This window comes from Trachypithecus francoisi, unplaced genomic scaffold, assembly GCF_009764315.1.
Source record: "Trachypithecus francoisi isolate TF-2019V2 unplaced genomic scaffold, Tfra_2.0 Lachesis_group13, whole genome shotgun sequence".
NCBI lineage: Eukaryota > Metazoa > Chordata > Mammalia > Primates > Cercopithecidae > Trachypithecus > Trachypithecus francoisi.
In genome coordinates, this window is record NW_022681458.1 from 113,664,040 (window position 1) to 113,689,121 (window position 25,082).

General features: G+C 35.6%; 1 protein-coding gene across 1 annotated transcript in view; it reads left to right on the forward strand.

Moving 5' to 3' along the window:
* Positions 1–25,082, forward strand: part of DPP10 (dipeptidyl peptidase like 10) — a 720,618-nt gene that overhangs the window by 552,258 nt on the left and 143,278 nt on the right. Inside the window, exons 6-7 of the mRNA XM_033231721.1 lie at positions 9,083–9,135; positions 9,236–9,317. Of these exons, the coding sequence (XP_033087612.1) occupies positions 9,083–9,135; positions 9,236–9,317 (135 nt within the window). The remainder of the gene's footprint in view (positions 1–9,082; positions 9,136–9,235; positions 9,318–25,082) is intronic.

Sequence of the window (25,082 nt, forward strand, 5' to 3'; positions counted from 1 at the left end):
TTGGGGAATAAAAAACAAAACTGGATGTATATCTTACCCCATAAATAAAAAATAATTATTGCTTTATTTAAGAGATCCTGGATTTTAAAAGTACTAGAAGAAAACGTGTGTGAGAACTTACAATGTTAAGCTAGTGAAGCTACTCTTGGCATGCTACTTAATTATGCAACCATAAAGGAAATAACTTATAGAATAAACATATAAAGATTTAAAAATGATCTATGGAAAACACACAAAATGAAAACACAAATACTAAATAGGGTAAAATGTTTACTGCATACATAAAAACAAAGTTATAATCTGTCATATAACAAGAGCTTTTAGAGATCAACAAGAAAAAGATGAATGAATTCCCAAGAACAAACAGGAAAAAGACATTGATATACAAGTTATGAATATAGAAATACAAGTGATTACAGCTTATGACAGGACATTCAAGCCCAATCATAATCAAACTACAAGTCTAAATGATTTGTTGTTGTTGTTGTTGCTGTTGTTGTCATTGTTTATCCTTGAAACAATTTAAATTACCTCAATGGTAACATGATTGTATTGTGACATTGAGCAAAGAAAGAGATGCTTGTATAGCATGTAGGACTATAAATTCTTTTTAACTTTAGTAAAAAATGACTGGTAATAGGAAAAAACATGTAAAATGTTCATATCTTCTGATTTACACATTTAACTTTTGAGAGTATATCCTAAGCATATGCAAGCTAAGTAATAAAAATAATTTTAGAGTTGTCTATGGTATCTGGAAAATATGAACAATCTAGCTATTAATAGATAAATACATATATTATACTTTCTTGAAATTTATATTTATTACCATTTTTCTAATATTTAAAAAATCATTTAACACAGGTATGTTAATTATGTATGAGGGTGTAGTGTTATGCAAAGTTACAAATACAAAATCCATACAACTCATTTTAAGGATTTTCTATCTCTGCCTGGTAGTAAAACTTTTAAGGAATAAGTTAACAAGTTGCTATTGAAATAGATTTGAGCTTTTCTGGTTATATTATCTTGGCCTTACCCTCAGGTAATAACTAAAAAATTTCCATATATTTTGTCCTTTAATCCTCATAACAAAACATTTGGATATATATTATTTTCTCTATTTCCTTGATGAATAAATTATGGTCCCCTCCCCTCCCCTCCTTTCCCCTCCCCTTCCCTTCTCTTCCCTTCCCTTCCCTTCTCTTCCATTCCTTCTCCCTTCCCCCTTCTCCCTTCCCTTGCCTTCCCTTCCCTTCCCTTCTTTCTCTTTCTTTGTTTCTTTTTCTTCTTCTTGTAACTTGCTAAGGAAAACACAAGCTAAGATTTGATGCTATTGAAATGAAGAAAATATTTTCTCCAAAGCTGCTGGGAAATGAAATGACCACTTTTCTAAGTCATGTTTTATTCAGTTAACAAGGGCTTGTAATTTCCCATGTGTTGAAACAATAATTTTCATCCTTACCTTTCTAGTTTAGCACTAAAGGGAAGCAGGTTTGGGAGTTTGGCTTTCTGTCCTATTGCAATATATGTATTTCTGCATAGATATGCTAGAGAGAAAACTAGTTGATAGCTAGTGAGACAATGTTTAAACTTATTTCAGTATAAATAAAAAATCACTTGTACTACTGCCAGTAATTGATTTTAAATGCCATTCAGGTTATCAAACCAGATGTTTTCAAATGATGATAAGTAGAAAACAGTTTAATGTCAACTGATGTGGAAGTTGCTTATTTGCAGTAATTAAAGAGGAGAGGTCTGGCCCATGAAAATATTATATTACAAACAGTGGCATTGTCAATGAGGCTGTTAGATTACTCAAGAGTGTAGTATGGTGAAAGTTACATGTTAAATATCGATTATTGAAAAATGGAGCATCTTTGAAAAGGAATTTTGCACTATAGAAAACATCTCAGGAACTCTAAGAACAATTCTAAGAGCAATAAAGAAGGTTTTTCTATAATATAATAAGCTTATTTATGTAACAGGGAATATATCAGGAAATGATTTATTCTACTCGCTCAAAGATCTCATTTGGGGTAATAAAGTATAATTTTCTGGTGTTAGCTGCTATTAATACCTAGGCCAGTTGAATTATATCCTAGGCAGAATAGTCCTACATGCAACTGAAAAATGTTGTTCAGGTAATTTTAGTATATTTTTAATATTTGAGTCATCAGCCATCCATTGTCTAAAGTAAAATAAATATATCAAATAAAAACATGTGCACTTCATTCATCTCATTAGATTGTCAGCATTTACAGTCAGAAAGTATTTCTGAAAGTATTGTATTTCAGTTCAGAGGGAATATACTATCATTTATAAACTTGCTGAAACAGTATCCAATTCTTTTCCACTGTGACACCTACTAGACCCAAATAAACCATGGAAAAGTATAAATACTGCTTTATTATACATCCTGTGTAGGCACGGCATCATGCTGCCTATAACAGAATGACCAAATTGGTTTTGTGACAGTTTTGTTTTGCTTTTTAAATAGCAAGTTTATTTTTATGTTTTATAGATTTTGTCAAAAATATAGCCTAATTAAAACAACACCTGTAAACTCTGACATATCTAGACTATGCAATATTATTTATTGAAAAAGAGATGAGCTATCAAAGCATGAAAACACATGGATGAAATGTCTGTGCGTATTACTAAGTGAAAAAAGCCAATGTGAAAAGTCTGCATACTGGATGATTCCAACTATAGGGCATTCTGGGAAATGCAAAATTGTGGAGGTAGTAAAAAATTTAGTGTTTGCTAGGGATTAGGATGGAAGAAGGGATAAACTGGTGGAACACACAGAATTTTGGGGGCAATGAAACTATTCTGTGTGATTCTATAATTACAAAGACAAGTCATTATATGCTCATAAAAACTCATGGAATATACAGCATCAAGAGTAAACCCTAGTGGAAATTATGGACTTTGGGTGACAATGGCATGTTGATACAGGTTTCTTGATTGTAACATGCGTACCACTCTGGTAGGGGATGTTGAAAGTGGAGAGGCTGTGCATGTGTGGCAACAGAGGTGTATGAGTACTTTCTCTAACTTCCATTCTATTTCACTGTGAACCTAAAAATGCTCTAAATGTAGTCTATTTTTAAAACATAAAATAAAAATAAAACACTTAAATTTTATCTTCTTAATCATCATACTTTCAGACTCACCACCTTAAGTATTTTACTCTTTGACACTTACCAAAATGGTGATGCAATTGAAGAATGCTACTTGATTCCTCTATGATGTATCATAGTAAAGTCATGCCTGCATTTTTTCTTTCTTATTGTAGTAGAAAAGACATGGATTTTAGAATCTATAAGATCTTAGTTCCAATTCTGGTTATACTAGCTGTGTATCTTGAATAGATAATATCCTTTTAAGGTTACAGTGAACATTAAGTAAGAAATTTTTTGAAGTAGTTTAAAATACTGATAAATATTAAGTATACTTTTAATACTCATATATATTTTCCCTTTCAGTCAATACTTGTTGTTCAATGTTCACAAAGCTTTTGTTAAAAGGGCAATGTTTTCAAAATATTTCTGTACAGCTGTAGTTTATCATTGTATGAATCGTATTACAACACTAGAGTCTCCTAGCTCATAGCTAGGAGCTAGTTAGTTCTTAACTGTGTAAAGAAGATAAATCTTTTCAAACAACACAGTCACAACTCACTCATCTTAAAAGGTACCTCATTATCCTAGAACAAACTTGGCATCATTGTATTACTGACTTCTAAGAGAAACAAATCCCATTTTGCATGTATTGTCTTTCCTCTTACTGGCATTCTTTTATAAATGCTGTTGACACAGTAGCTTGCTTTCTCACAGTTCAGTTTTCCTAACTGTTTGATTCCATGGCAAATCCATAATCCTATTTTAAATATTCTCCAGGCCATGAAAATGAATGCTATTTATATCAATTCGGCTGTTTAACTGCAGTGCAGAAAAAGCTTTTGTATCCAGAGATACAAGCCTCTGGTTCAAGCATAAATTACTAGGGTACACTGCTCTTTGTTCTTTTAAGTGTAACTCTCCTTGACATGAATCCTCATAGATGTCTTAGGTAATAACTGATATTCCAAGAAAAAAAAATTGTGAAAAACAGTTAAAGAAAAGACAATTTACATTTTTAATCTGATATATCAGATCATGTTTCCAAAATGAAATCTCTCTTAACTCTGGTAATCAATTAATTCATGCATATTTCTATCAATTTGGAAATGAGTCTTTTGCAAAACTTGAATCATGCTTCATGTACTAGCTCCTTGACAGGGTATTGTGCAGAAAGATTAAATCACAAAGTGGATTGTAATCAGACAGATCTTAGTTCGGATTGTGACTCTTTCCTACCTAAACTTTCAGTTTTAAGCTTGAACTTGGCAGAGCTTATTTTATGAATTACAAATAATATTTACTTCTTGAAGTTGATGTAAATATTAAATTATATAATATATGTAAAGCGCTATGCAGAATCTGGCATGTAGTGAAAGCTGAATTCAAATTATTATTAATGCAGGGCTATCTTAAGTTTGACACACTATTTTAGTCCTGCCAAAATTTGAACACAAGGAAAGTACAGAAGTTATCCAAATTCTGACATTCATGCTCTGTAAATGAAAATTAGCTACATTCACTTATTTAACATTTTTATGTTAAGCAATATCTTTGATACAGGCACTACAATAAGTATTATTTTTTTAAATTATCATAATAAAGTTTTTTTTAAAATAAGATCAATAAGAGTGTCAGTTGCCAATTTGTATTTACTTTTATATGCTGTTTGTTGGTTTATAAATGACTATTGAGTACTAATTATGTAACTATTGGATACTAATTATGTGAAAGCTCATAAATGAGGTAACTTGCAAAATGCAAAGACCAAAATAAAAGTAATCTCTTTCTCCAAGGAGCTTATGTTCCATTTGGTGCAACAAGGCCAAGAAACATTACATTGGTATGGAATACTCTGTTGTGGGTCATGGTTCAATTAAGACTGCATATTATAAGTTCATTAGCTTTCCAAAAAATGATTAATCTTTTCGGTTTTAAGGGCACATCATAGAAAATATAATAGAATTTGGATAACTTCTGTACTTTCCTTGTGTTCAAATTTTGGCAGGACTAAAATATGTCTGTTTTTCCTTTCTTCCAAGAATATCTCATGCTATGTTTATGTAATTAATACAGTAGATTATTATCCATGAATTCCATATATGCAAATTCAACTATATGCTAAAGTTTACTTGTGCCCCCCCAAATCTACTCTTTTGTCTTTCACTGTCATTCATAGACATATGCAGAATAGCAGAACAATTGAATTGCTTGTTGTCTACTTTCTCAGCTAAGGTTGAACAAGGTGACACTGTGCCTTCCTGTTTCAGCTCTTTTACTGTAAAGAATTATCATTTTGAGGGTCTACTTAGTGACATGTTTTTCACATTGTTGTGCTTTCTGTTGGGCATGTTCCTGTTTAAAATCACTCCCCACCACTCACTTCTGCCCCTAAGCATAGTGATGAAGAGTTATCCTGTTTTCCTTAGTGCAAGAACGCTGTGATGTGCCTTATGGAGCAAATACATGTGTTAGATAAGCCTCATTCAAGCATGAGTTATAGTGTTGTTGGCCGTGAGTTCAATGTTAATGAAATAAGATGTCTTTAAAATCAGGTGTTTAAAATAAGGTGTCTTTAAACAGAAACACATATGAAATAGGTTATATATTAAAGGGTTCATGAAAATGTTGTGACCAGAGGCTCACAGGAACCTGATCCTGTATTTCTAGCAGGACCAATGATTCAGTAATTGCTAATTCAGTGTTTATGGTGAGAGTATAGGTAAAAACAACTGCAAGTAATGAAAATTATCTATACCACTTGTAGTAGTCAACTCTTAGTAGTCAACTTCTTCTTAGAGTTCACAGTATAATATAGAGATGATGGGTACCAGATTGGATTACATGATCTTTTGATGTTTTTTGATCCTCCTAATACTTTTCTTGATGGAATTGAATGATTGGATATCTTAAGGCCAGCTTCCAGAAATAAGCTTTGATCAAGTTTTGATATGGTATATCTGAATTCTATCCACTCCCACTGCCTTTTCCATAACTATTCACACTCTAACCAGCAGTGGAACATCATTTGCAGAGATGGGATGAATCGGTAATTTTGGGCTGTGAAATGTGCTTGTCCCCAGAGGTCTCATCAGATGCTCAGTTTGGCTTTCACTATGCAGCAGCCAATCATTACAGGAAAAACTGCTACTCTTCCTAATCTTAAGTAACTTTGATTTTACCCTCTCATCATGAAATAAGACCTACTTAGTCATACAGAGGGTAGTTTAAGATAAAGGAAAATGAGAAATGTTAAAAAAGAGTAGAAATGCTATCCAAGGAAGGAGAGAGAAAGAGATGCAGATTAACACAGGGTGAATTTGGACCAGAATGCGTTAATAGAGATGTTCAGTAAAGCTAAATCTAATTATCATTGAAAATCCCCCCCTCCCTTTAAAATATCTCCAACACTATGTTAAGAAAGAGAGAGAGAGAGAGTTAGAAACTTCTTCTTCCAACCTTGTTCAAGATTTTGCCCTCCCCCATACTCTTTATTCTGTTGTGGGCATGGAACGTGATTTTTCTTATTGAAAGTTAAAAAACAACAAATATTTGAGATCTGCTGGGAACACACATGCATGCATAAAAAGATAGTGAATTTTGGAGAAAGAGTTCTAAACTCAGAGTAAAGGACTAGGTTCTAATTATCTGAAGATGGCAAATTGCTGGCTTTGTAGGATGGATGAATATATAGATGACTGATAGATAGATAGATAGATAGATAGATAGATAGATAGATATGGATGAGGCCCAAACCTATAATATGCTACTTCATTTTGCTGTGGGTTTGCAGACAAGTCTAGTTTAACTTCTTTATTGCAGTCTTCACCTCAACACACTTACTGCAAGAGACAATATTATTATCAGGCTAAGAGCTACAGAACAGAAGGTGGATTTATATAGCCCCTTCTCCAATCACACCATTTGGAAGACATCTAAGTCCTTTGGATTTACAATTAGAGAATGAGCAGAAACCTCTATAACAAATAGTACAGAAAGAGACCAAGATTCAATAATTATACCCATTTAGGTCTCAGTGCCTGCTTTGCCTAAAATGATAATACCTGGCAACTTTTTCTCTCAAGATAGATGTGTGCCTAAAAGCGTACACTGTGGTAGGTGATTCAAACATAGGATGAAATACTCTGTATCCCCTCAGGACATCATGATATATTTATCTTCTTTGAAGACCAAGCACTCACTTGGCAGTTTGCTTTGGCAGCAGAGCTTTCTCAGAGAGAGAGAGAGAGAGAGAGAGAGAGAGAGAGAGAGAGAGAGAGAGAAAGAGAAAGTATTGACAGAGTGGTCACATTTCTCATCTTTTTGTCAGCTCTGGTAGTAAATTCAAGATTTAAATTTGTAGTAAAGTATGGAACTTTATAGAACACAATGTAAATGTCAAAATAGACACCAGGAAAAATTATTTTTGCTTCTACAGCCCTATCACAAAGGCAATCTCAGATTTAATAGTTATTCCAAAAGGAATGGGAGCATAAAGCTTCATTGTAAAACACAATACTCTAACAAATGGTGGAAGGCTTGCAATTTCATTGCAAAGAGAGAACATAGTACTTCTTTGCCAAATACGTGGCGAATCATATTTAGTGAAGCTATTATTCCAGTGAGAAGAAATAACAATTTGACTTCTAGGGAGTTTTAATTGACAGTAATGTAATATTTGTGCAATGTATATCCACTACAAGAATAAAAGAAGCTTTTACAATTGCATACTGAAAAATGAAAGTATCAATAAAAGTTCTGTACATCTTGGAAATAATAATATCACAATATAGCTAACTAAAGAACAATTTTCTTCACTAGATTCACATAGCTTAGAGAAAAATAATTTTCACAGAAATACACTCATCATCTCTTTCCCTAACCCATCGTTTGCAATTTTCCTTATTTCCTCTGTATTCCACTATTTCATCATCTCATTATTAAGAAGCAAAACATAGAGGCATTTTTGCATTTTGCACTACAGTCTTTTGTTTGAAATTTAATGGCTCATGAGTTCTGCAGTCCTTGGGAAGATAGTGTTTAAAAAATATATAGGGATTTTTAGCTATTATATACTTGAAGCCATCTGCTTAATATGTCAGTTTCTACCATTACTATAAAGGTGTGGAAAGTGTTATCTCACTTTGACTTCACCAACAAACACTTCAACATGCATTCGTTTTTTCCCATAAGAACCATCACTCAAGAAATACCAGTTGAATGCATAGAAACATGGAACTGTGCTAGGTAATGTGGAGGATGCAAAGGTAATAGACACCTGTATCTGACAACATTCTAGTAGGAAAAGGAGACGTACACAAAATGTTTATATAGTTTCACTACAGAGTGAGATGTGGCCTGAAAGTCATGCAGGAAAGAAACTGTGAGATGAATTTCAATAGAAGAAATCAATATGAGCTCCATACAGGGGTTTTATTATAAGGGAGTAGAATTTTCACCTCAGTTAAGGTAGAATGTCCTTAGGGGAAAAGCAAAGAAAGTTCAGGACACATAGGGAGAATCCATCTAATTTGAAGTATAGACTATATGAGGGAGGCAGTAGGTGATAAGTTTAGAAAAACATGTAGAAGCCAAAATAACAAAATTATTTAACATCAGATAAGGCAGTTTGAATTTTATTTTACAGGCAATAGGGCATCACTGAAAATTTTGAATAAGAAAGTAATATAATCACAATTAGACTCAGGATAGAGTGGATTAAATAAGGAATGGAATTGATATTAGAAATAAAAATTAGGTATAAGGCACAGAGAGGGTAATAACCTCCTGAGCTAGAATATTTTATATTTTCATTTCTGCTTAACACCAATTCTTGGATTCCCTGGATTTTACTAAGAGTATATATACATATATATACATATATATATACAATATATATATATATATATTCACATTAAGATAAAGCTATGATCAATAATGTTTCTTTTTAATTTCAGATTTTTCATTATTCATATACTGCTTCATATGTGATTTACAACATACACACTAGGTAAGTTCTTTGATTTTCTGGTTTTCATGAGCAATTGTGTTATTAAATTGTTGGTATAGATATCAGTTTGTTCATATAAAAATATTCACATTTTTTCAAGGGAAGTTTGGGAGTTAAATCCTCCAGAAGTAGAGGACTCCGTGTTGCAGTACGCGGCCTGGGGTGTCCAAGGGCAGCAGCTGGTAAGCACAGGCATTGGTATGCACTGAACACTACCATTCAGGGTCTTACGGAAAATGTTTACTGAAACTTAGGAAAGGACTTAGGGAAACATAAAGTTTTGTAGGGCAAGTTTTCTTATGGTTTTTCCAAAGTCCTTTATATCTTTTATCTAATATTCCAACTTAAGAATACATTAAATGATACTAGTATGATTTGATCAGTTAATAAAGACAAAAGTTTGTTAAGTAATATATGATTAAACTGCTGGTTTGTAGTGAAACCTAGAAGAGATCCAAGGTTACTAGGACCTTGTACTGAGTAATTTCCATTACATAATATTGTCAGTTTTCATGAAAAATTCAAAATAAAGATTATTTTTTCTTAAAGCCTTGTTCAGGATAAAAATTTGGATGGAATTATTTAATATTCTCTTGAGAGGATTTTTACTTTTATTTTTATTTTGAAATAATTACAAACTCAAAAAGATAATTATTGATGTATAAAGCAGTTTGAGCAATTATATATGTGTGTGTGTGTGTGTGTGTGTGTGTGTGTGTATATATACATATTTTTTTTTTTTTTTGAGGCAAATACGTATATATAGTTTTTGGCAAAGTCTTGCTCTGTCATCCAGGCTGGAGTGAGATCTTGGCTCACTGTAACCTCTGCCTCCCAGGTTCAAGCGATTCTTGTGCCTCAGCCTCCCAAGTACCTGGGATTACAGGCACATGCTACTGTACCTGGCTAAGTTTTGTATTTTTAGTAGAGACAGGGTTTCACCATGTTGGCCAGGCTGATTTCAAACTCCTGACCTCAAGCGATCCACCCACCTAGGCCTCCCAAAGTGATGGGATTACAGATATGAGTCAGTGAGTGCGGCCTGCAATATTATATTCTTGTACATATCTCATGGTGACCATGTAAAGCCTTTCTCAAGGGAATACTGCTCAGGGAGTAGTATTGCTTACTATCATGTGCATGCTCAGATGTATTGAGCATCACCAAACTGATTTCTAGGTTATTTGTCAAGTGTGTTTACACCTACCAGCAACAATGAGAGTTCCCTTTGTTCCATATCCTTGCCAACTCCTATTTTCTCAGACTTCTAAGTAATTACCCAAATGATGATACAAAATGGTATTTCATTATAGTTTTATTAACATTTAGTATTTCCTTGAATTCTAATAAGCTAGAGCAACTTTTCGTATCATTACTGGCAATTTGTATTTTCTCATATGTGAACTATCTATTCATATATTTGTCCATTCACATTTTTTATTCTTTTTTTAATTAAAAGGAACCCCTTATATGTTCTGGATATTAATACATTATTGGGTCTATCTTCATCCAGTTTTTGGATTTACTTCTCGCTCTCTTAATGGATTCATTTCTACAAACAGATTTTTAAAGTAAATGTAGTCTGATTTATCAAATACATGATTTCTACTTTTTGTTATTTATGAAATCTTTATAATGAAATACTTCTCTAGAATTTTTCAAGTGGGCCTTCCATGTATAGGTTCTTGATCCATCCATCTGAAATTGCTTTTTTTTTTTTTGGTATGGTATTAAATCTCTGTCCATTTTTTAATTTTTTAAATTTTTTATTTTTTTTTGAGACGGAGTCTGGCTCTGTCCCCCAGGCTGGAGTGCAGTGGCGCGATCTCGGCTCACTGCAAGCTCCACCTCCTGGGTTCACGCCATTCTCCTGCCGCAGCCTCCCGAGTAGCTGGGACTACAGGCGCCTGCCGCCACGCCCGGCTAATTTGTGTGTGTGTGTGGTGTGTGTGTGTGTGCGTGTATTTTTGTATTTTTAGTAGAGGTGGGGTTTCACCGTGTTAGCCAAGATGGTCTCGATCTCCTGACCTCGTGATCTGCTCGCCTTGGCCTCCCAAAGTGCTGGGATTACAGGCGTGAACCACGGCGCCCGGCCATCTCTGTCCATTTTTATATATGTTTTATATGGCCAACAAATGTCCTGAAACCTTTTATTGACCACTTCATTCTGTAACTAACTACTCCTCTGCAGTGTTACAATGTTGTGCTCCACATATGCATGAGTCTTCTTCTGGCTGTTTTTATTTCCAAATGATTTGTCTATTAATGTGCTAAGACAACAGTGCCTTAATTAAAATAAGCTTTACTCTCTGACAAGGCAGTTTCTTATGCTGACTTTGACTCTTCTTGACTTTTTAGCCTTTCATATTAATGTCACAATTGTCTTTCAGGTTACATGCCCATTTTCAGAATTTTGAATACATTATTTTGAATCTATATGTCTATTTTGGGAAATTAACATCTTAGTGATACTGAATCTTCATGCTTACAAACATTTAACATATGTATTTAGTTATTTAAGACTCTTAATATCTCAGTCAAATTTTACAATTTCATATCTAAAAATTTGCAATTTATCATTTTGGTCACTCTTTTAAGTACTTGTATTTCTTGTTTAAAAAATGTTTGCTACTGGCAAATAGAAAGGTGCTCAAAGTATTTATTTATTTATTTTATATATTTATTTATTATATATATATATATATCAACATTGCTACACACAATTATAAATTCCAAATAATTCTGTGTAGACTATTATGCTTTTTGTTAATAATGACATTTTTCTTTTCCATTTCAATTTTTATAATTTTTATGTCATTAAAATCCTTCTGCACTTGTTAACCTATGAATGTAACTAGGTATTGTAGGGTTTTTTATTTTTGCTGGGATACTAAAACATGGATTCTATTATGGTTACTGGATTAAGTTTTACAATTTTTTTTAGTTAGTTTTAGTTAGTGACTGCAATTGATGAGACATGCTTAATGGCTTAGGATTTTTTCAAAATACTTTTTATGTGATAGATAATTTTATATATTTTCTATGTGACAGGTAACAATGTTCTATATGTGCCTACTGGATCAATCTTAATAATTATGTTTCTAAGAGTTATATGTTCTTACTAATGACAGTGGATATGTGATTGTTTTTCTTTAGTTGTCTGTCAATTTTGCATTATATAATTTGAACTATGTTGTAAAGAGCGAGGAAGTTATAAAAGGATAAATACATCTTTCTATTGAATTCAAATTTTTTAGACCTTAATCAGTATATTTACCTTATTTACCTTTAATAATTCTAATTGGCCAAGCCTCATTCTAACCTTTAACTAGTTTTTTTAATGTAGTTTAGAATCTTCTAGGTTTTTTTAAAATTTTGAATTGCTGTTTTAACAACAGCTGGTTGGGTGGAGTTAAGTTTTTAATTTCCTGCAAATCTCAATTTCCTCATCTATAAATAGAAATATGTACACCATCATATCATTGTGATAATTATTTTGGAAAATGTGACTATTTTTCATAATAAGGTGTACATTACTATTATTTATATCCTATTTTAGAAATCTGAATGCATATTTCTTAAGCTTATTAGTGAAATAGGGTCATTATAATAGCTATTTCTCATCACGAGAAGGCTACAGAATAATATACTCTTGCTAAATAAGTTTTCCTTTCATCAGAAAATAATCTGGACCCTCAAATATTCAAAGAAATCCTACCAACAACCCTGCATTCACTATCCTTTCCACAATAAATTGTTGAATCATTGAGTAAATCAAGATGATGAAAATAGGTTCATGATTTAAAATGCAAAATGTATGGAATTGTCCAGATATCATAGATTATGGACATTATGTTTGCTTTTATTGTGCAGATATTTAGATAAATTAGCAAACAATGCATTTAATCTACTGTAATAGAACTCTCTGTAAATCCATCCCACTATGATATTTCTGAAAAGTGGCAGCAAAATTTGCATAGAATATGGTAAATATGAATGTGCCAGGTTTGGTTTAGATAAGGCATGTAATCAAGGAAACATTCATGGACAGTGGTGAGTGGACACCAAAAAATGGCAGGTGCTCTCATCCTTCCTGTTTCACTCTGATGTTGTGAACAATAGAGCTGGTCCATTGGGCCAGAGCAACTTTGGAACAAACAGAATTTCAGAACACAGAAATCCAAGACAACTTCACCTTTTGTACAAAATACTGTCCAGTATTTTAGAAAAAGTGGACAGTATTTTGGAAAATCTTCCATACTTTGGTTGGTTTTAAATGACCCTCTTGTTCTTTATACTTGAGGGAAACCAACACATATGACAAAATAATAGCACTTTGATACACTCAAGGAAATCGTATTAATTGTATGCATTTTCTTTATTTGTTATTGATTCCTTATTTTTAATATATTTAAGAAAATTATGGAAATACTAAAAATGTATAAAAATTATAGCTTCTCTATTTGAAGCCATATTGCATGTGATTATGTCCTGGTTCTACTGCTGTTGATCTTGAGAACATTATTTAATCTTGATATGCCTTACTATTTTCACCTTTCAAATGGTAGTGTTTTATCAATAGTGCTATTCTAGTGTTTAATGTATGAATACAGCTCTAAAGCACTTTGAATAGTATCTGGCCTATAACAAGTGTTTTGTAGGTGTTCACTTTTATTATTATTAAAAAAGCTGTTTTCATATGAATTTAAACACCTTAGGGAATTTTAGGGTTACTAGTTTTGTGGAGAATTAATCTTAAGTTTTCTGTAATGTCATTTTTCAAACTCCTTTGGGGAATTCTTAGAGAAATTTCATATTTATCAAGTTTATCTTTTAAGTGCATGCAAACATAAATTTAAAAAAGTAAAGGACATACTTCTCTACAAATGGCCAATGGTCCATTTCATATGAGTATGGCATGCTTTGTCAATATTTAAAGTCATTAGCAAACTCAGCAATATGATTTTGAGATGAGTCATTACAATACTTTAATTAGTTTTGCATTAAATAAAGAACCTTGTAGTGTTTACTAACTAAAGATAATTATCCTTCATTTTCAGCTTCAAATCTTATTTGCTGTAAAAGAAATTCCTGGTTTTATAGAAGAGAGGGATTGATATAATTTACTGATGAAGAGGATCTAAGTTAGAACTCAGAATATTGAGGAGAACTTTCAGTAGCACTAAGTGTGAGTAAAGGCAATTTAGATGTGTCAAAATTTGTGGAAAAATGAACCTGAAGCAATAAAGAGTGCATGATTTGGAGAAGGTGGTGAGTAGACCACTTTAGCCGTAATAAATGTTTTATTGAAAATAAATGGTTTGGGAAGAGGAATCTGGGAATTATGATGGAAGCAGAAGCACCAGGAATCTGTTTTTCCATCCAGATAACAATTACTACAGTAGACAAGTAACTATTGAGAACTCTAGTCTGTTGAAAGTGTGTAAATTTTGTCAGAAGGCTTGAATGAAAGTTTGTGGTTAATTTTAGTTGACTTGAACACTTAGCTCAGAGGCAGCTACCTATCTTTGACCCCCAGCCCCATGGCAGGCAGCTGTTCTTATGTTCCTGGAGCATGCATGCATCTTGTAGGAACCAGGATGGACAATAATGGCCCTGTGATGCAAGTAAGTGAGGATTAGTATTCTTATTGCTTATTGCCTCATCTCATTATGAAATTGAAGATATGTAGGAAGGCAGCTATTGTTTCACATCCTTACACCCTTATAACAAGCTCCTCTCCCTCCAGCTGAAGTGAATTCTAAGGTGGTTAAAAGGCCAGTGCCTTTTCCTACTCTTCATTTTCCTCTTTTTAGAGGGATGTCAGCCATTAAAGATTAAGATATTCAAAGGCAACTGAATATTTGGGACAAATTGGCAAGTCACCGTACATGCACAGGGAAATATGCAGGCTTACAAAAGTCCTAAGAAGACTTGTTTTCACCTAAGGCTGATCTTCAGCATAAAGACAGCCTACAACAATTACAAAAGAACCAACATAACGAAACAAAAGCAAAAACATAAAATAGCAAACCATGAGAAATGGGAATGTATTAGTCCATTCTCATGCGGCTAATAAAGACAAGCCTGAGACTGGGTAATTTATAAAGGAAACGGGGTTAATGGACTCACAGTTCCACATAGCTGGGAAAGCCTCAAAATCATGGTAGGAGGCAAAGGAAGAGCAAAGTCACGTCTTACATGGCAGTGGGCAGGAGGGCATGTGCAACTCCCCTTTATAAACCATCAGATCTCGTGAGACTTATTCACTATCATGAGAACAGCTTGAGAAAAACCTGGCCCCATGATTCAATTACCTCCCACCAGGTCCCTACCATGACATGTGGGAATTATTAAAATTTAAGGTGCAATTTCAGTCAGGACACAGAGCCAAATTATATCAGGGGAGATTCTGATTAAAATGTCTGATTTTCAACAATAAAAAAAATTACAAAGGATACGAAGCAATAAGGAAGTGTGGCCAGTTCAAAGGGATAAAAGACCCAACATCAAGAAGTAATGGAAGTCACAGAAAATATGAAGAATACGATGTATGAACAAAATGGAAGTGCCAATGGAGAGAGAGAGAGAGAGAGAGAGAGAGAGAGAGAACCTAAAAGACTCCAAATAAAATATGCTAGAGCAGGGGGCGGAGCAAGATGGCCGAATAGGAACAGCTCCAGTCTCCAACTCCCAGCGCGAGCAACACAGAAGACCGGTGATTTCTGCATTTTCAACTGAGGTACTGGGGTCATCTCACTAGGGAGTGCCGGACAATCGCTGCTGGTCAGCTGCTGCAGCCTGACCAGCGAGAGCTGAAGCAGGGCAAGGCATCGCCTCACCTGGAAGCGCAAGGGGGAAGGAAATCCGTTTTCCTAGCCAGGGGAACTGAGACACACAACACCTGGAAAATCGGGTAACTCCCACCCCAATACTGCGCTTTAAGGAAACAGGCACACCAGGAGAATATATCCCACACCTGGCCGGGAGGGTCCCACGCCCACGGAGCCTCCCTCACTGCTAACTCAGCAGTCTGCGGCGATCTATCCGCAAGGCAGCAGCGAGGCTGGGAGAGGGGCGCCCGCCATTGCTGAGGCTTAAGTAGGTAAACAAAGCCGCTGGGAAGCTCGAACTGGGTGGAGCTCACAGCAGCTCAAGGACGCCTGCCTGTCTCTGTAGACTCCACCTCTGGGGACAGCCCACAGCTGAAGTCCAATAGGGGAAGTAGCGGGGGCCAGTGCAGACGCGAACGACTCTGTCTGACAGCTTTGGGGAGAGCCGTGGATCTCCCAACGCGGAGGTTGAGATCCGAGAACGGACAGACTGCCTGCTCAGGTGGGTCCCTGACCCCTGAGTAGCCTAACTGGGAGACATCCCCCACTAGGGGCAGTCTGACACCCCACACCTCACAGGGTGGAGTCACCCCTGAGAGGAAACTTCCAAAGGAAGAATCAGACAGGTACACTCGCTGTTCAGCAATATTCTATCTTCGGCAACCTCTGCTGCTGATACCCAGGCAAACAGGGTCTGGAGTGGGCCTCAAGCAATCTCCAACAGACCAACAGACAGTCCTTCTGACTGTCAGACGGAAAACTATCAAACAGGAAGGACACCTATACCAAAACCCCATCAGTACGTCACCATCATCAAAGACCAGAGACAGATAAAACCACAAAGATGGGGAAGAAGCAGGGCAGAAAAGCTGGAAATTCAAAAAATAAGAGCGCATCTCCCCCTGCAAAGGAGTGCAGCCCATCGCCAGCAACGGATCAAAGCTGGTCAGAGAATGACTTTGACGAGATGAGAGAGAGAAGAAGGCCAGTCACAAACTTCTCAGAGCTAAAGGAGGAATTACGTACCCAGCGCAAAGAAACTAAAAATCTTGAAAAAAGAGTGGAAGAATTGACAGCTAGACTAATTAATGCAGAGAAGATCATAAACGAAATGACAGAGATGAAAACCATGACACGAGAAATACGTGACAAATGCACAAGCTTCAGTAACCGACTCTCGAACTGGAAGAAAGAGTATCAGCGATTGAGGATCAAATGAATGAAATGAAGCGAGAAGAGAAACCAAAAGAAAAAAGAAGAAAAAGAAATGAACAAAGCCTGCAAGAAGTATGGGATTATGTAAAAAGACCAAATCTACGTCTGATTGGGGTGCCTGAAAGGGAGGGGGAAAATGGAACCAAGTTGGAAAACACTCTTCAGGATATCATCCAGGAGAACTTCCCCAACCTAGTAGGGCAGGCCAACATTCAAATTCAGGAAATACAGAGAACGCCACAAAGATACTCCTCCAGAAGAGCAACTCCAAGACACATAATTGCCAGATTCACCAAAGTGGAAATGAAGGAAAAAATCTTAAGGGCAGCCAGAGAGAAAGGTCGGGTTACCCACAAAGGGAAGCCCATCAGACTAACAGCAGATCTCTCGGCAGAAACTCTACAAGCCAGAAGAGAGTGGGGGCCAATATTCAACGTTCTTAAAGAAAAGAATTTTCAACCCAGAATTTCATATCCAGCCAAACTAAGTTTCATCAGTGAAGGAGAAAGAAAATCCTTTACAGATAAGCAAATGCTTAGAGATTTTGTCACCACCAGGCCTGCCTTACAAGAGACCCTGAAGGAAGCCCTAAACATGGAAAGGAACAACCGGCACCAGCCATTGCAAAAACATGCCCAAATGTAAAGACCATCGAGGCTAGGAAGAAACTGCATCAACTAACGAGCAAAATCACCAGTTAATATCATAATGACAGGATCAAGTTCACACATAACAATATTAACCTTAAATGTAAATGGACTGAATGCTCCAATTAAAAGACACAGACTGGCAAACTGGATCGAGAGTCAAGATCCATCAGTCTGCTGTATACAGGAGACCCATCTCACATGCAGAGACATACATAGGCTCAAAATAAAGGGATGGAGGAAGATCTACCAAGCAAATGGAGAACAAAAAAAAGCAGGGGTTGCAATCCTAGTCTCTGATAAAACAGACTTTAAACCATCAAAGATCAAAAGAGACAAAGAAGGCCATTACATAATGGTAAAGGGATCAATTCAACAGGAAGAGCTAACTCTACTAAATATCTATGCACCCAATACAGGAGCACCCAGATTCATAAAGCAAGTCCTTAGAGACTACAAAGAGACTTAGACTCCCATACAATAATAATAGGAGACTTCAACACTCCACTGTCAACATTAGACAGATCAACGAGACAGAAAGTTAACAAGGATATCCAGGAATTGAACTCATCTCTGCACCAAGCGGACCTAATAGACATCTATAGAACTCTCCACCCCAAATCAACAGAATATACATTCTTCTCAGCACCACATCGCACTTATTCCAAAATTGACCGCATAATTGGAAGTAAAGCACTCCTCAGCAAATGTAAAAGAACAGAAATTATAACAAACTGTCCCTCAGACCACAGTGCGATCAAACTAGAACTCAGGACTAAGAAACTCAATCAAAACTGCTCAACTACATGAAAACTGAACAACCTGCTCCTGAATGACTACTGGGTACATAACGAAATGAAAGCAGAAATAAAGATGTTCTTTGAAACCAATGAGAACAAAGATACAACATACCAGAATCTCTGGGACACATTTAAAGCAGTGTGTAGAGGGAAATTTATAGCACTAAATGCCCACAAGAGAAAGCAGGAAAGATCTAAAATTGACACTCTAACATCACAATTAAAAGAACTAGAGTGGCAAGAGCAAACACATTCAAAAGCTAGCAGAAGGCAAGAAGAAATAACTAAGATCTGAGCAGAACTGAAGGAGATAGAGACACAAAAAACCCTCCAAAAATCAATGAATCCAGGAGTTGGTTTTTTGAAAAGATCAACAAAATTGACAGACCGCTAGCAAGACTAATAAAGAAGAAAAGAGAGAGGATCAAATAGATGCAATAAAAAATGATAAAGGGGATATCACCACTGACCCCGCAGAAATACAAACAACCATCAGAGAATACTATAAATGCCTCTATGCAAATCAACTAGAAAATCTAGAAGAAATGGATAATTTCCTGGACACTTACACTCTCCCAAGACTAAACCAGGAAGAAGTTGAATCCCTGAATAGACCAATAGCAGGCTCTGAAATTGAGGCAACAATTAATAGCCTACCCACCAAAAAAAGTCCAGGACCAGATGGATTCACAGACGAATTCTACCAGAGGTACAAGGAGGAGCTGGTACCATTCCTTCTGAAACTATTCCAATCAATAGAAAAAGAGGGAATCCTCCCTAACTCTTTTTATGAGGCCAACATCATCCTGATACCAAAGCCTGGCAGAGACACAAAAAAAAAAGAGAATTTTAGACCAATATCCCTGATGAACATCGATGCAAAAATTCTCAATAAAATACTGGCAAACCGATTCAGCAGCACATCAAAAAGCTTATCCACCATGATCAAGTGGGCTTCATCCCTGGGATGCAAGGCTGGTTCAACATTCGCAAATCAATAAACGTAATCCAGCATATAAACAGAACCAAAGACAAGAACACATGATTATCTCAATAGATGCAGAAAAGGCTTTTGACAAAATTCAACAGCCCTTCATGCTAAAAACGCTCAATAAATTCGATATTGATGGAACGTACCTCAAAATAATAAGAGCTATTTATGACAAACCCACAGCTAATATCATACTGAATGGGCAAAAACTGGAAAATTCCCTTTGAAAACTGGCACAAGACAGGGATGCCCTCTCTCACCACTCCTATTCAACATAGTGTTGGAAGTTCTGGCTAGGGCAATCAGGCAAGAGAAAGAAATCAAGGGTATCCAGTTAGGAAAAGAAGAAGTCAAATTGTCCTTGTTTGCAGGTGACATGATTGTATATTTAGAAAACCCCATCGTCTCAGCCCAAAATCTCCTTAAGCTGATAAGCAACTTCAGCAAAGTCTCAGGATACAAAATTAATGTGCAAAAATCACAAGCATTATTTTTTTTTTTTTTTTTTTTTTGAGACGGAGTCTCGCTCTGTCGCCCAGGCTGGAGTGCTGTGGCCGGATCTCGGCTCACTGCAAGCTCCGCCTCCCGGGTTCACGCCATTCTCCTGCCTCAGCCTCCCGAGCAGCTGGGACTACAGGCGCCCACCACCTCGCCCGGCTAGTTTTTTGTATTTTTTAGTAGAGACGGGGTTTCACCGTGTTAGCCAGGATGGTCTCGATCTCCTGACCTCGTGATCCACCCGACTCGGCCTCCCAAAGTGCTGGGATTACAGGCTTGAGCCACCGCGCCCGGCCATCACAAGCATTCTTATACACCAGTAACAGACAAGCAGAGAGCCAAATCAGGAATGAACTTTCATTCACAATTGCTTCAAAGAGAATAAAATACCTAGGAATCCAGCTTACAAGAGATGTAAAGGACCTCTTCAAGGAGAACTACAAACCACTGCTCAGTGAAATCAAAGAGGACACTAACAAATGGAAGAACATACCATGCTCATGGATAGGAAGAATCAATATCGTGAAAATGGCCATACTGCCCAGGTGATTTATAGATTCAATGCCATCCCCATCAAGCTACCAATGACTTTCTTCACAGAATTGGAAAAAACGGCTTTAAAGTTCATATGGAACCAAAAAAGAGCCCGCATTGCCAAGACAATCCTAAGTCAAAAGGACAAAGCTGGAGGCGTCACGCTACCTGACTTCAAACTATACTACAAGGCTACAGTAACCAAAACAGCATGGTACTGGTACCACGACAGAGATATAGACCAATGGAACAGAACAGAGTCCTCAGAAATAATACCACACATCTACAGCCATCTGATCTTTGACAAACCTGAGAGAAACAAGAAATGGGGAAAGGATTCCCTATTTAATAAATGGTGCTGGGAAAATTGGCTAGCCATAAGTAGAAAGCTGAAACTGGATCCTTTCCTTACCCCTTATACGAAGATTAATTCAAGATGGATTAGAGACTTAAATGTTAGACCTAATACCATAAAAACCCTAGAAGAAAATCTAGGTAGTACCATTCAGGACATAGGCATGGGCAAGGGCTTCATGTCTAAAACACCAAAGCAACGGCAGCAAAAGCCAAAATTGACAAATGGGATCTCATTAAACTAAAGAGCTTTGCACAGCAAAAGAAACTACCATCAGAGTGAACAGGCAACCTACAGAATGGGAGAAAATTTTTGCAACCTACTCATCTGACAAAGGGCTAATATCCAGAATCTACAAAGAACTCAAACAAATATACAAGAAAAAAAAAAACAACCCCATCAAAAAGTGGGGAAAGGATATGAACAGACATTTCTCAAAAGAAGACATCCATACAGCCAACAGACACATGAAAAAATGCTCATCATCACTGGCCATCAGAGAAATGCAAATCAAAACCACAATGAGATACCATGTCACACCAGTCAGAATGGCAATCATTAAGAAGTCAGGAAACAACAGGTGTTGGAGAGGATGTGGAGAAATAGGAACACTTTTACACTGTTGGTGGGATTGTAAACTAGTTCAACCATTATGGAAAACAGTATGGCGATTCCTCAAGGATCTAGAACTAGATGTACCATATGACCCAGCCATCCCACTACTGGGTATATACCCAAAGGATTATAAATTACTCTACTACAAAGACACATGCACACGTATGTTTATTGCGGCACTATCACAATAGCAAAGACTTGGAATCAACCCAAATGTCCATCTGTGACAGACTGGATGAAGAAAATGTGGCACATATACACCATGGAATACTATGCAGCCATCAAAAAGGATGACTTTGCGTCCTTTGTAGGGACATGGATGCAGCTGGAAACCATCATTCTTAGCAAACTATCACAAGAACAGAAAACCAAACACCGCATGTTCTCACTCATAGGTGGGAACTGAACAATGAGATCACTTGGACTGGGGAAGGGGAACATCACACACTGGGGCCTATCATGGGGAGGGGGGAGGAGGGAGGGATTGCATTGGGGAGTTATACATGATATAAATGATGAATTGATGGGTGCTGACGAGTTGATGGGTGCAGCACACCAACATGGCATAAGTATACATATGTAACAAACCTGCACGTTATGCACATGTACCCTAGAAGTTAAAAAGTATAATTTAAAAAAATAAATAAATTAAAAAAAAAGAGAAAGAACTATAATCAAAAAAAAAATGCTAGAGCAAAAGGTTGCAATAACTGAAATAACAGTTTTACTAGAGTGTCAAGATATACTTGAGCAGGCAGAAGAAAGAAGCCATGAAACTGAAGATAAGACAAGTGAAATGATTGAGTATTAGGAACATAAAAAATAAAAGACTGAAGAAAAATAAACAGAACCTAAAGGACCTGTGGAGTACCATCAAATGGGGCAACATATGGATTGTGGGAATGTTAGAAATAGAAGACAGAGATAAGGGGGTAGAAAAAATATTCTAAAAAATTAATAGCCCTAAATTTGATGAAAGTCATTGGTATAAATAACCAAGAGCTCAAAAAGAAATCCAAATAGGATGAACTCAGAGACCCAAACCAAGACAAGTTATAATCAAACTGTTGAAAGACAAAGACAAAGAGAATTTTGAAAGCAACCTGAGAGAGGCTGCTTGTCACATACAACGTATCCTTATCAGCAGATTTCTCATCAGAAACATAAGAAACCACAAGTCAGTGGGCTGATGTGTTCAAAATGCTAAAAGAAAAACAAAACAAATCAAAACCTGTTAACCAAAAATTTCGTATCTGGCAAAACTATCTTTCAAAAGCAAGGGAGAAATTAAGACATTCACAAATAAAGAAAAATTGACAAGAGTTACCACTAGACCTGCCTTGCAAGAATGACTAGTGGGAGTCCAGTAGTTTGAAATGCAAGTATAATAGGAAGTAACTTGAAGTCTTACAAAGAATAAAGATGCCAGTAAATGTAAATACATGGGCAATTATAGAAATGTATGTTATTGTGACAATGATTTGTAACTGCACTTTTTGTTTTCTACTTAATTTAAAATGCTAACAAATTTAAAATTTTTAGTCTAAAAGCTAATATTATTTTAACTTTAATTTGAATTTCACATTTTGTTTTAGACATAATTTAAGAGACTAATGCCTTAAATGTCTATTAGTTAATACCTTTGGATGTACAATATACAAATACGTAATTTTGTGACTTCAATAACTGAAGGAGATGAGGATGAAACTATACATGAGCAATGTTTTTGAATGTTATTGACGTTAAGCTTGTATGAATTCAAACTAGCACTATAACTTTAGGATGTTACATGTAACTGCCATGGAAACAACAAAGAAAATAATAAATATACACAAAAGGAAGGAAATGAGAATGGAATTAAAACATTCTACTACAAAAAATTAATTCAAATAAGATAGTAATGTGGAAAATGAGGGTCACAAAAGATAAGGGATATAGAAAAGAAATAGAAAAATCACCAGAGCAAGTTATTCCTTATTGGTAATTACTTTAAATATAAATTGATTAAATTCTCCAGTGAAAAGATAGAAACTGAGAAGATAAATTTTAAAATATAACATGATTCAACTACATACTCTCTATAAGAAACTCACTTTAGATACAAAGACACAAATGAGCTGAAAATAAAAGAATGGAAAAAGATATTTCAAGCCAACAGTAAGCAAAATAAAATAGGGCTTGCTATACTAACATAAAAATAGACATTAAATCATAAACAGTTTTGAGAGACAAATAAATCAATACAGTAAGAAGATATAACAATTCAAACATTTACATAGCTAATCGAAATATATAAAACTAAAAATGAATATAATTGAAGGGAATATATATATGTGTGTGTGTGTATATATATATATATATATTTCTACCATAATAGTTGGTGATTTCAACACCATATTCTCAATAATGGCTAGAAAAATCAGACAGAAGATAATCAAGAAAATCGAGGATTTAAAAAACAGAATAAGCCAACTAGACTCAACAGATGTATACAGAACACTCAACACAGCAACAGCATACACGTTCTTTCAAGAGCATATGAGAAATTCTTCAGGATGGATCATACATTTTGCCACCTATTAAGTCTCAATAACTTTTTAAAAATTATCACACAAAAGATCTTCTCTGACCACAATGGGATAAAGTTAGAAATCAGTAACAAAAGGAAAACTGAAACATGTATACATTTGTGGAAATTAGAAAACATACTTTCAAACAACAAATGAGTTAAATAAAACATTACAGGAAAATTAGAAAATACTTAGAGATGAAGTAACATGAAAGCACAACATATCAAAATGTATGAGATGCAGCAAAACAGTGTAGGTGGGAAGTAGCTATATATACTTACTACTGTGGAATTAATGGTGTTCTCACAAAATTTGTATGTTGAAGCCCTAACCTCCAATGAGACTTTGTTGGTTTGTTGGAGATAAATGTTTTAGGAGATAATTAAGGTTGTACAAGATCACAAGTGATGCTTTAATCCAACAGGACTGGTGGGTTAATAAGCAGAGGAAAATCTCTCTCTCACTTTTTCTCTTGTTCTTGCTATCACTCTCACTCTCACTCTTGCTCTTTGTCTCTCTGTACATACTCAAAGGAAAAGTCATGTGAGGGCAAAGCTGCCATTTGCAAGCCAATCAGAGGGCTCTCACCAAAATCTGAAACATGTTGGAACCCTAATCTTGGATTCTTTCGCCTCCAGCACTGTAAATAAATATGTTTCTGTTACAGGCTGCACTGTCTTTGCTACTTTGTAATGGAAGGCTGAGAGGATTAAGACACTTACATTAGAAAGCAAAAAAGATCTCAAATCAACAACCTAATTTTAAAACTGAAGGTACTCGAATTAGAAAAACAAACTACACCTAAAGATAGTAGATATAAACAAAGTAGGGAATTGAAAAACAGAGAAAATCACTAAAATCAAAAGTTGATTCTTCAGAAAAATCAATG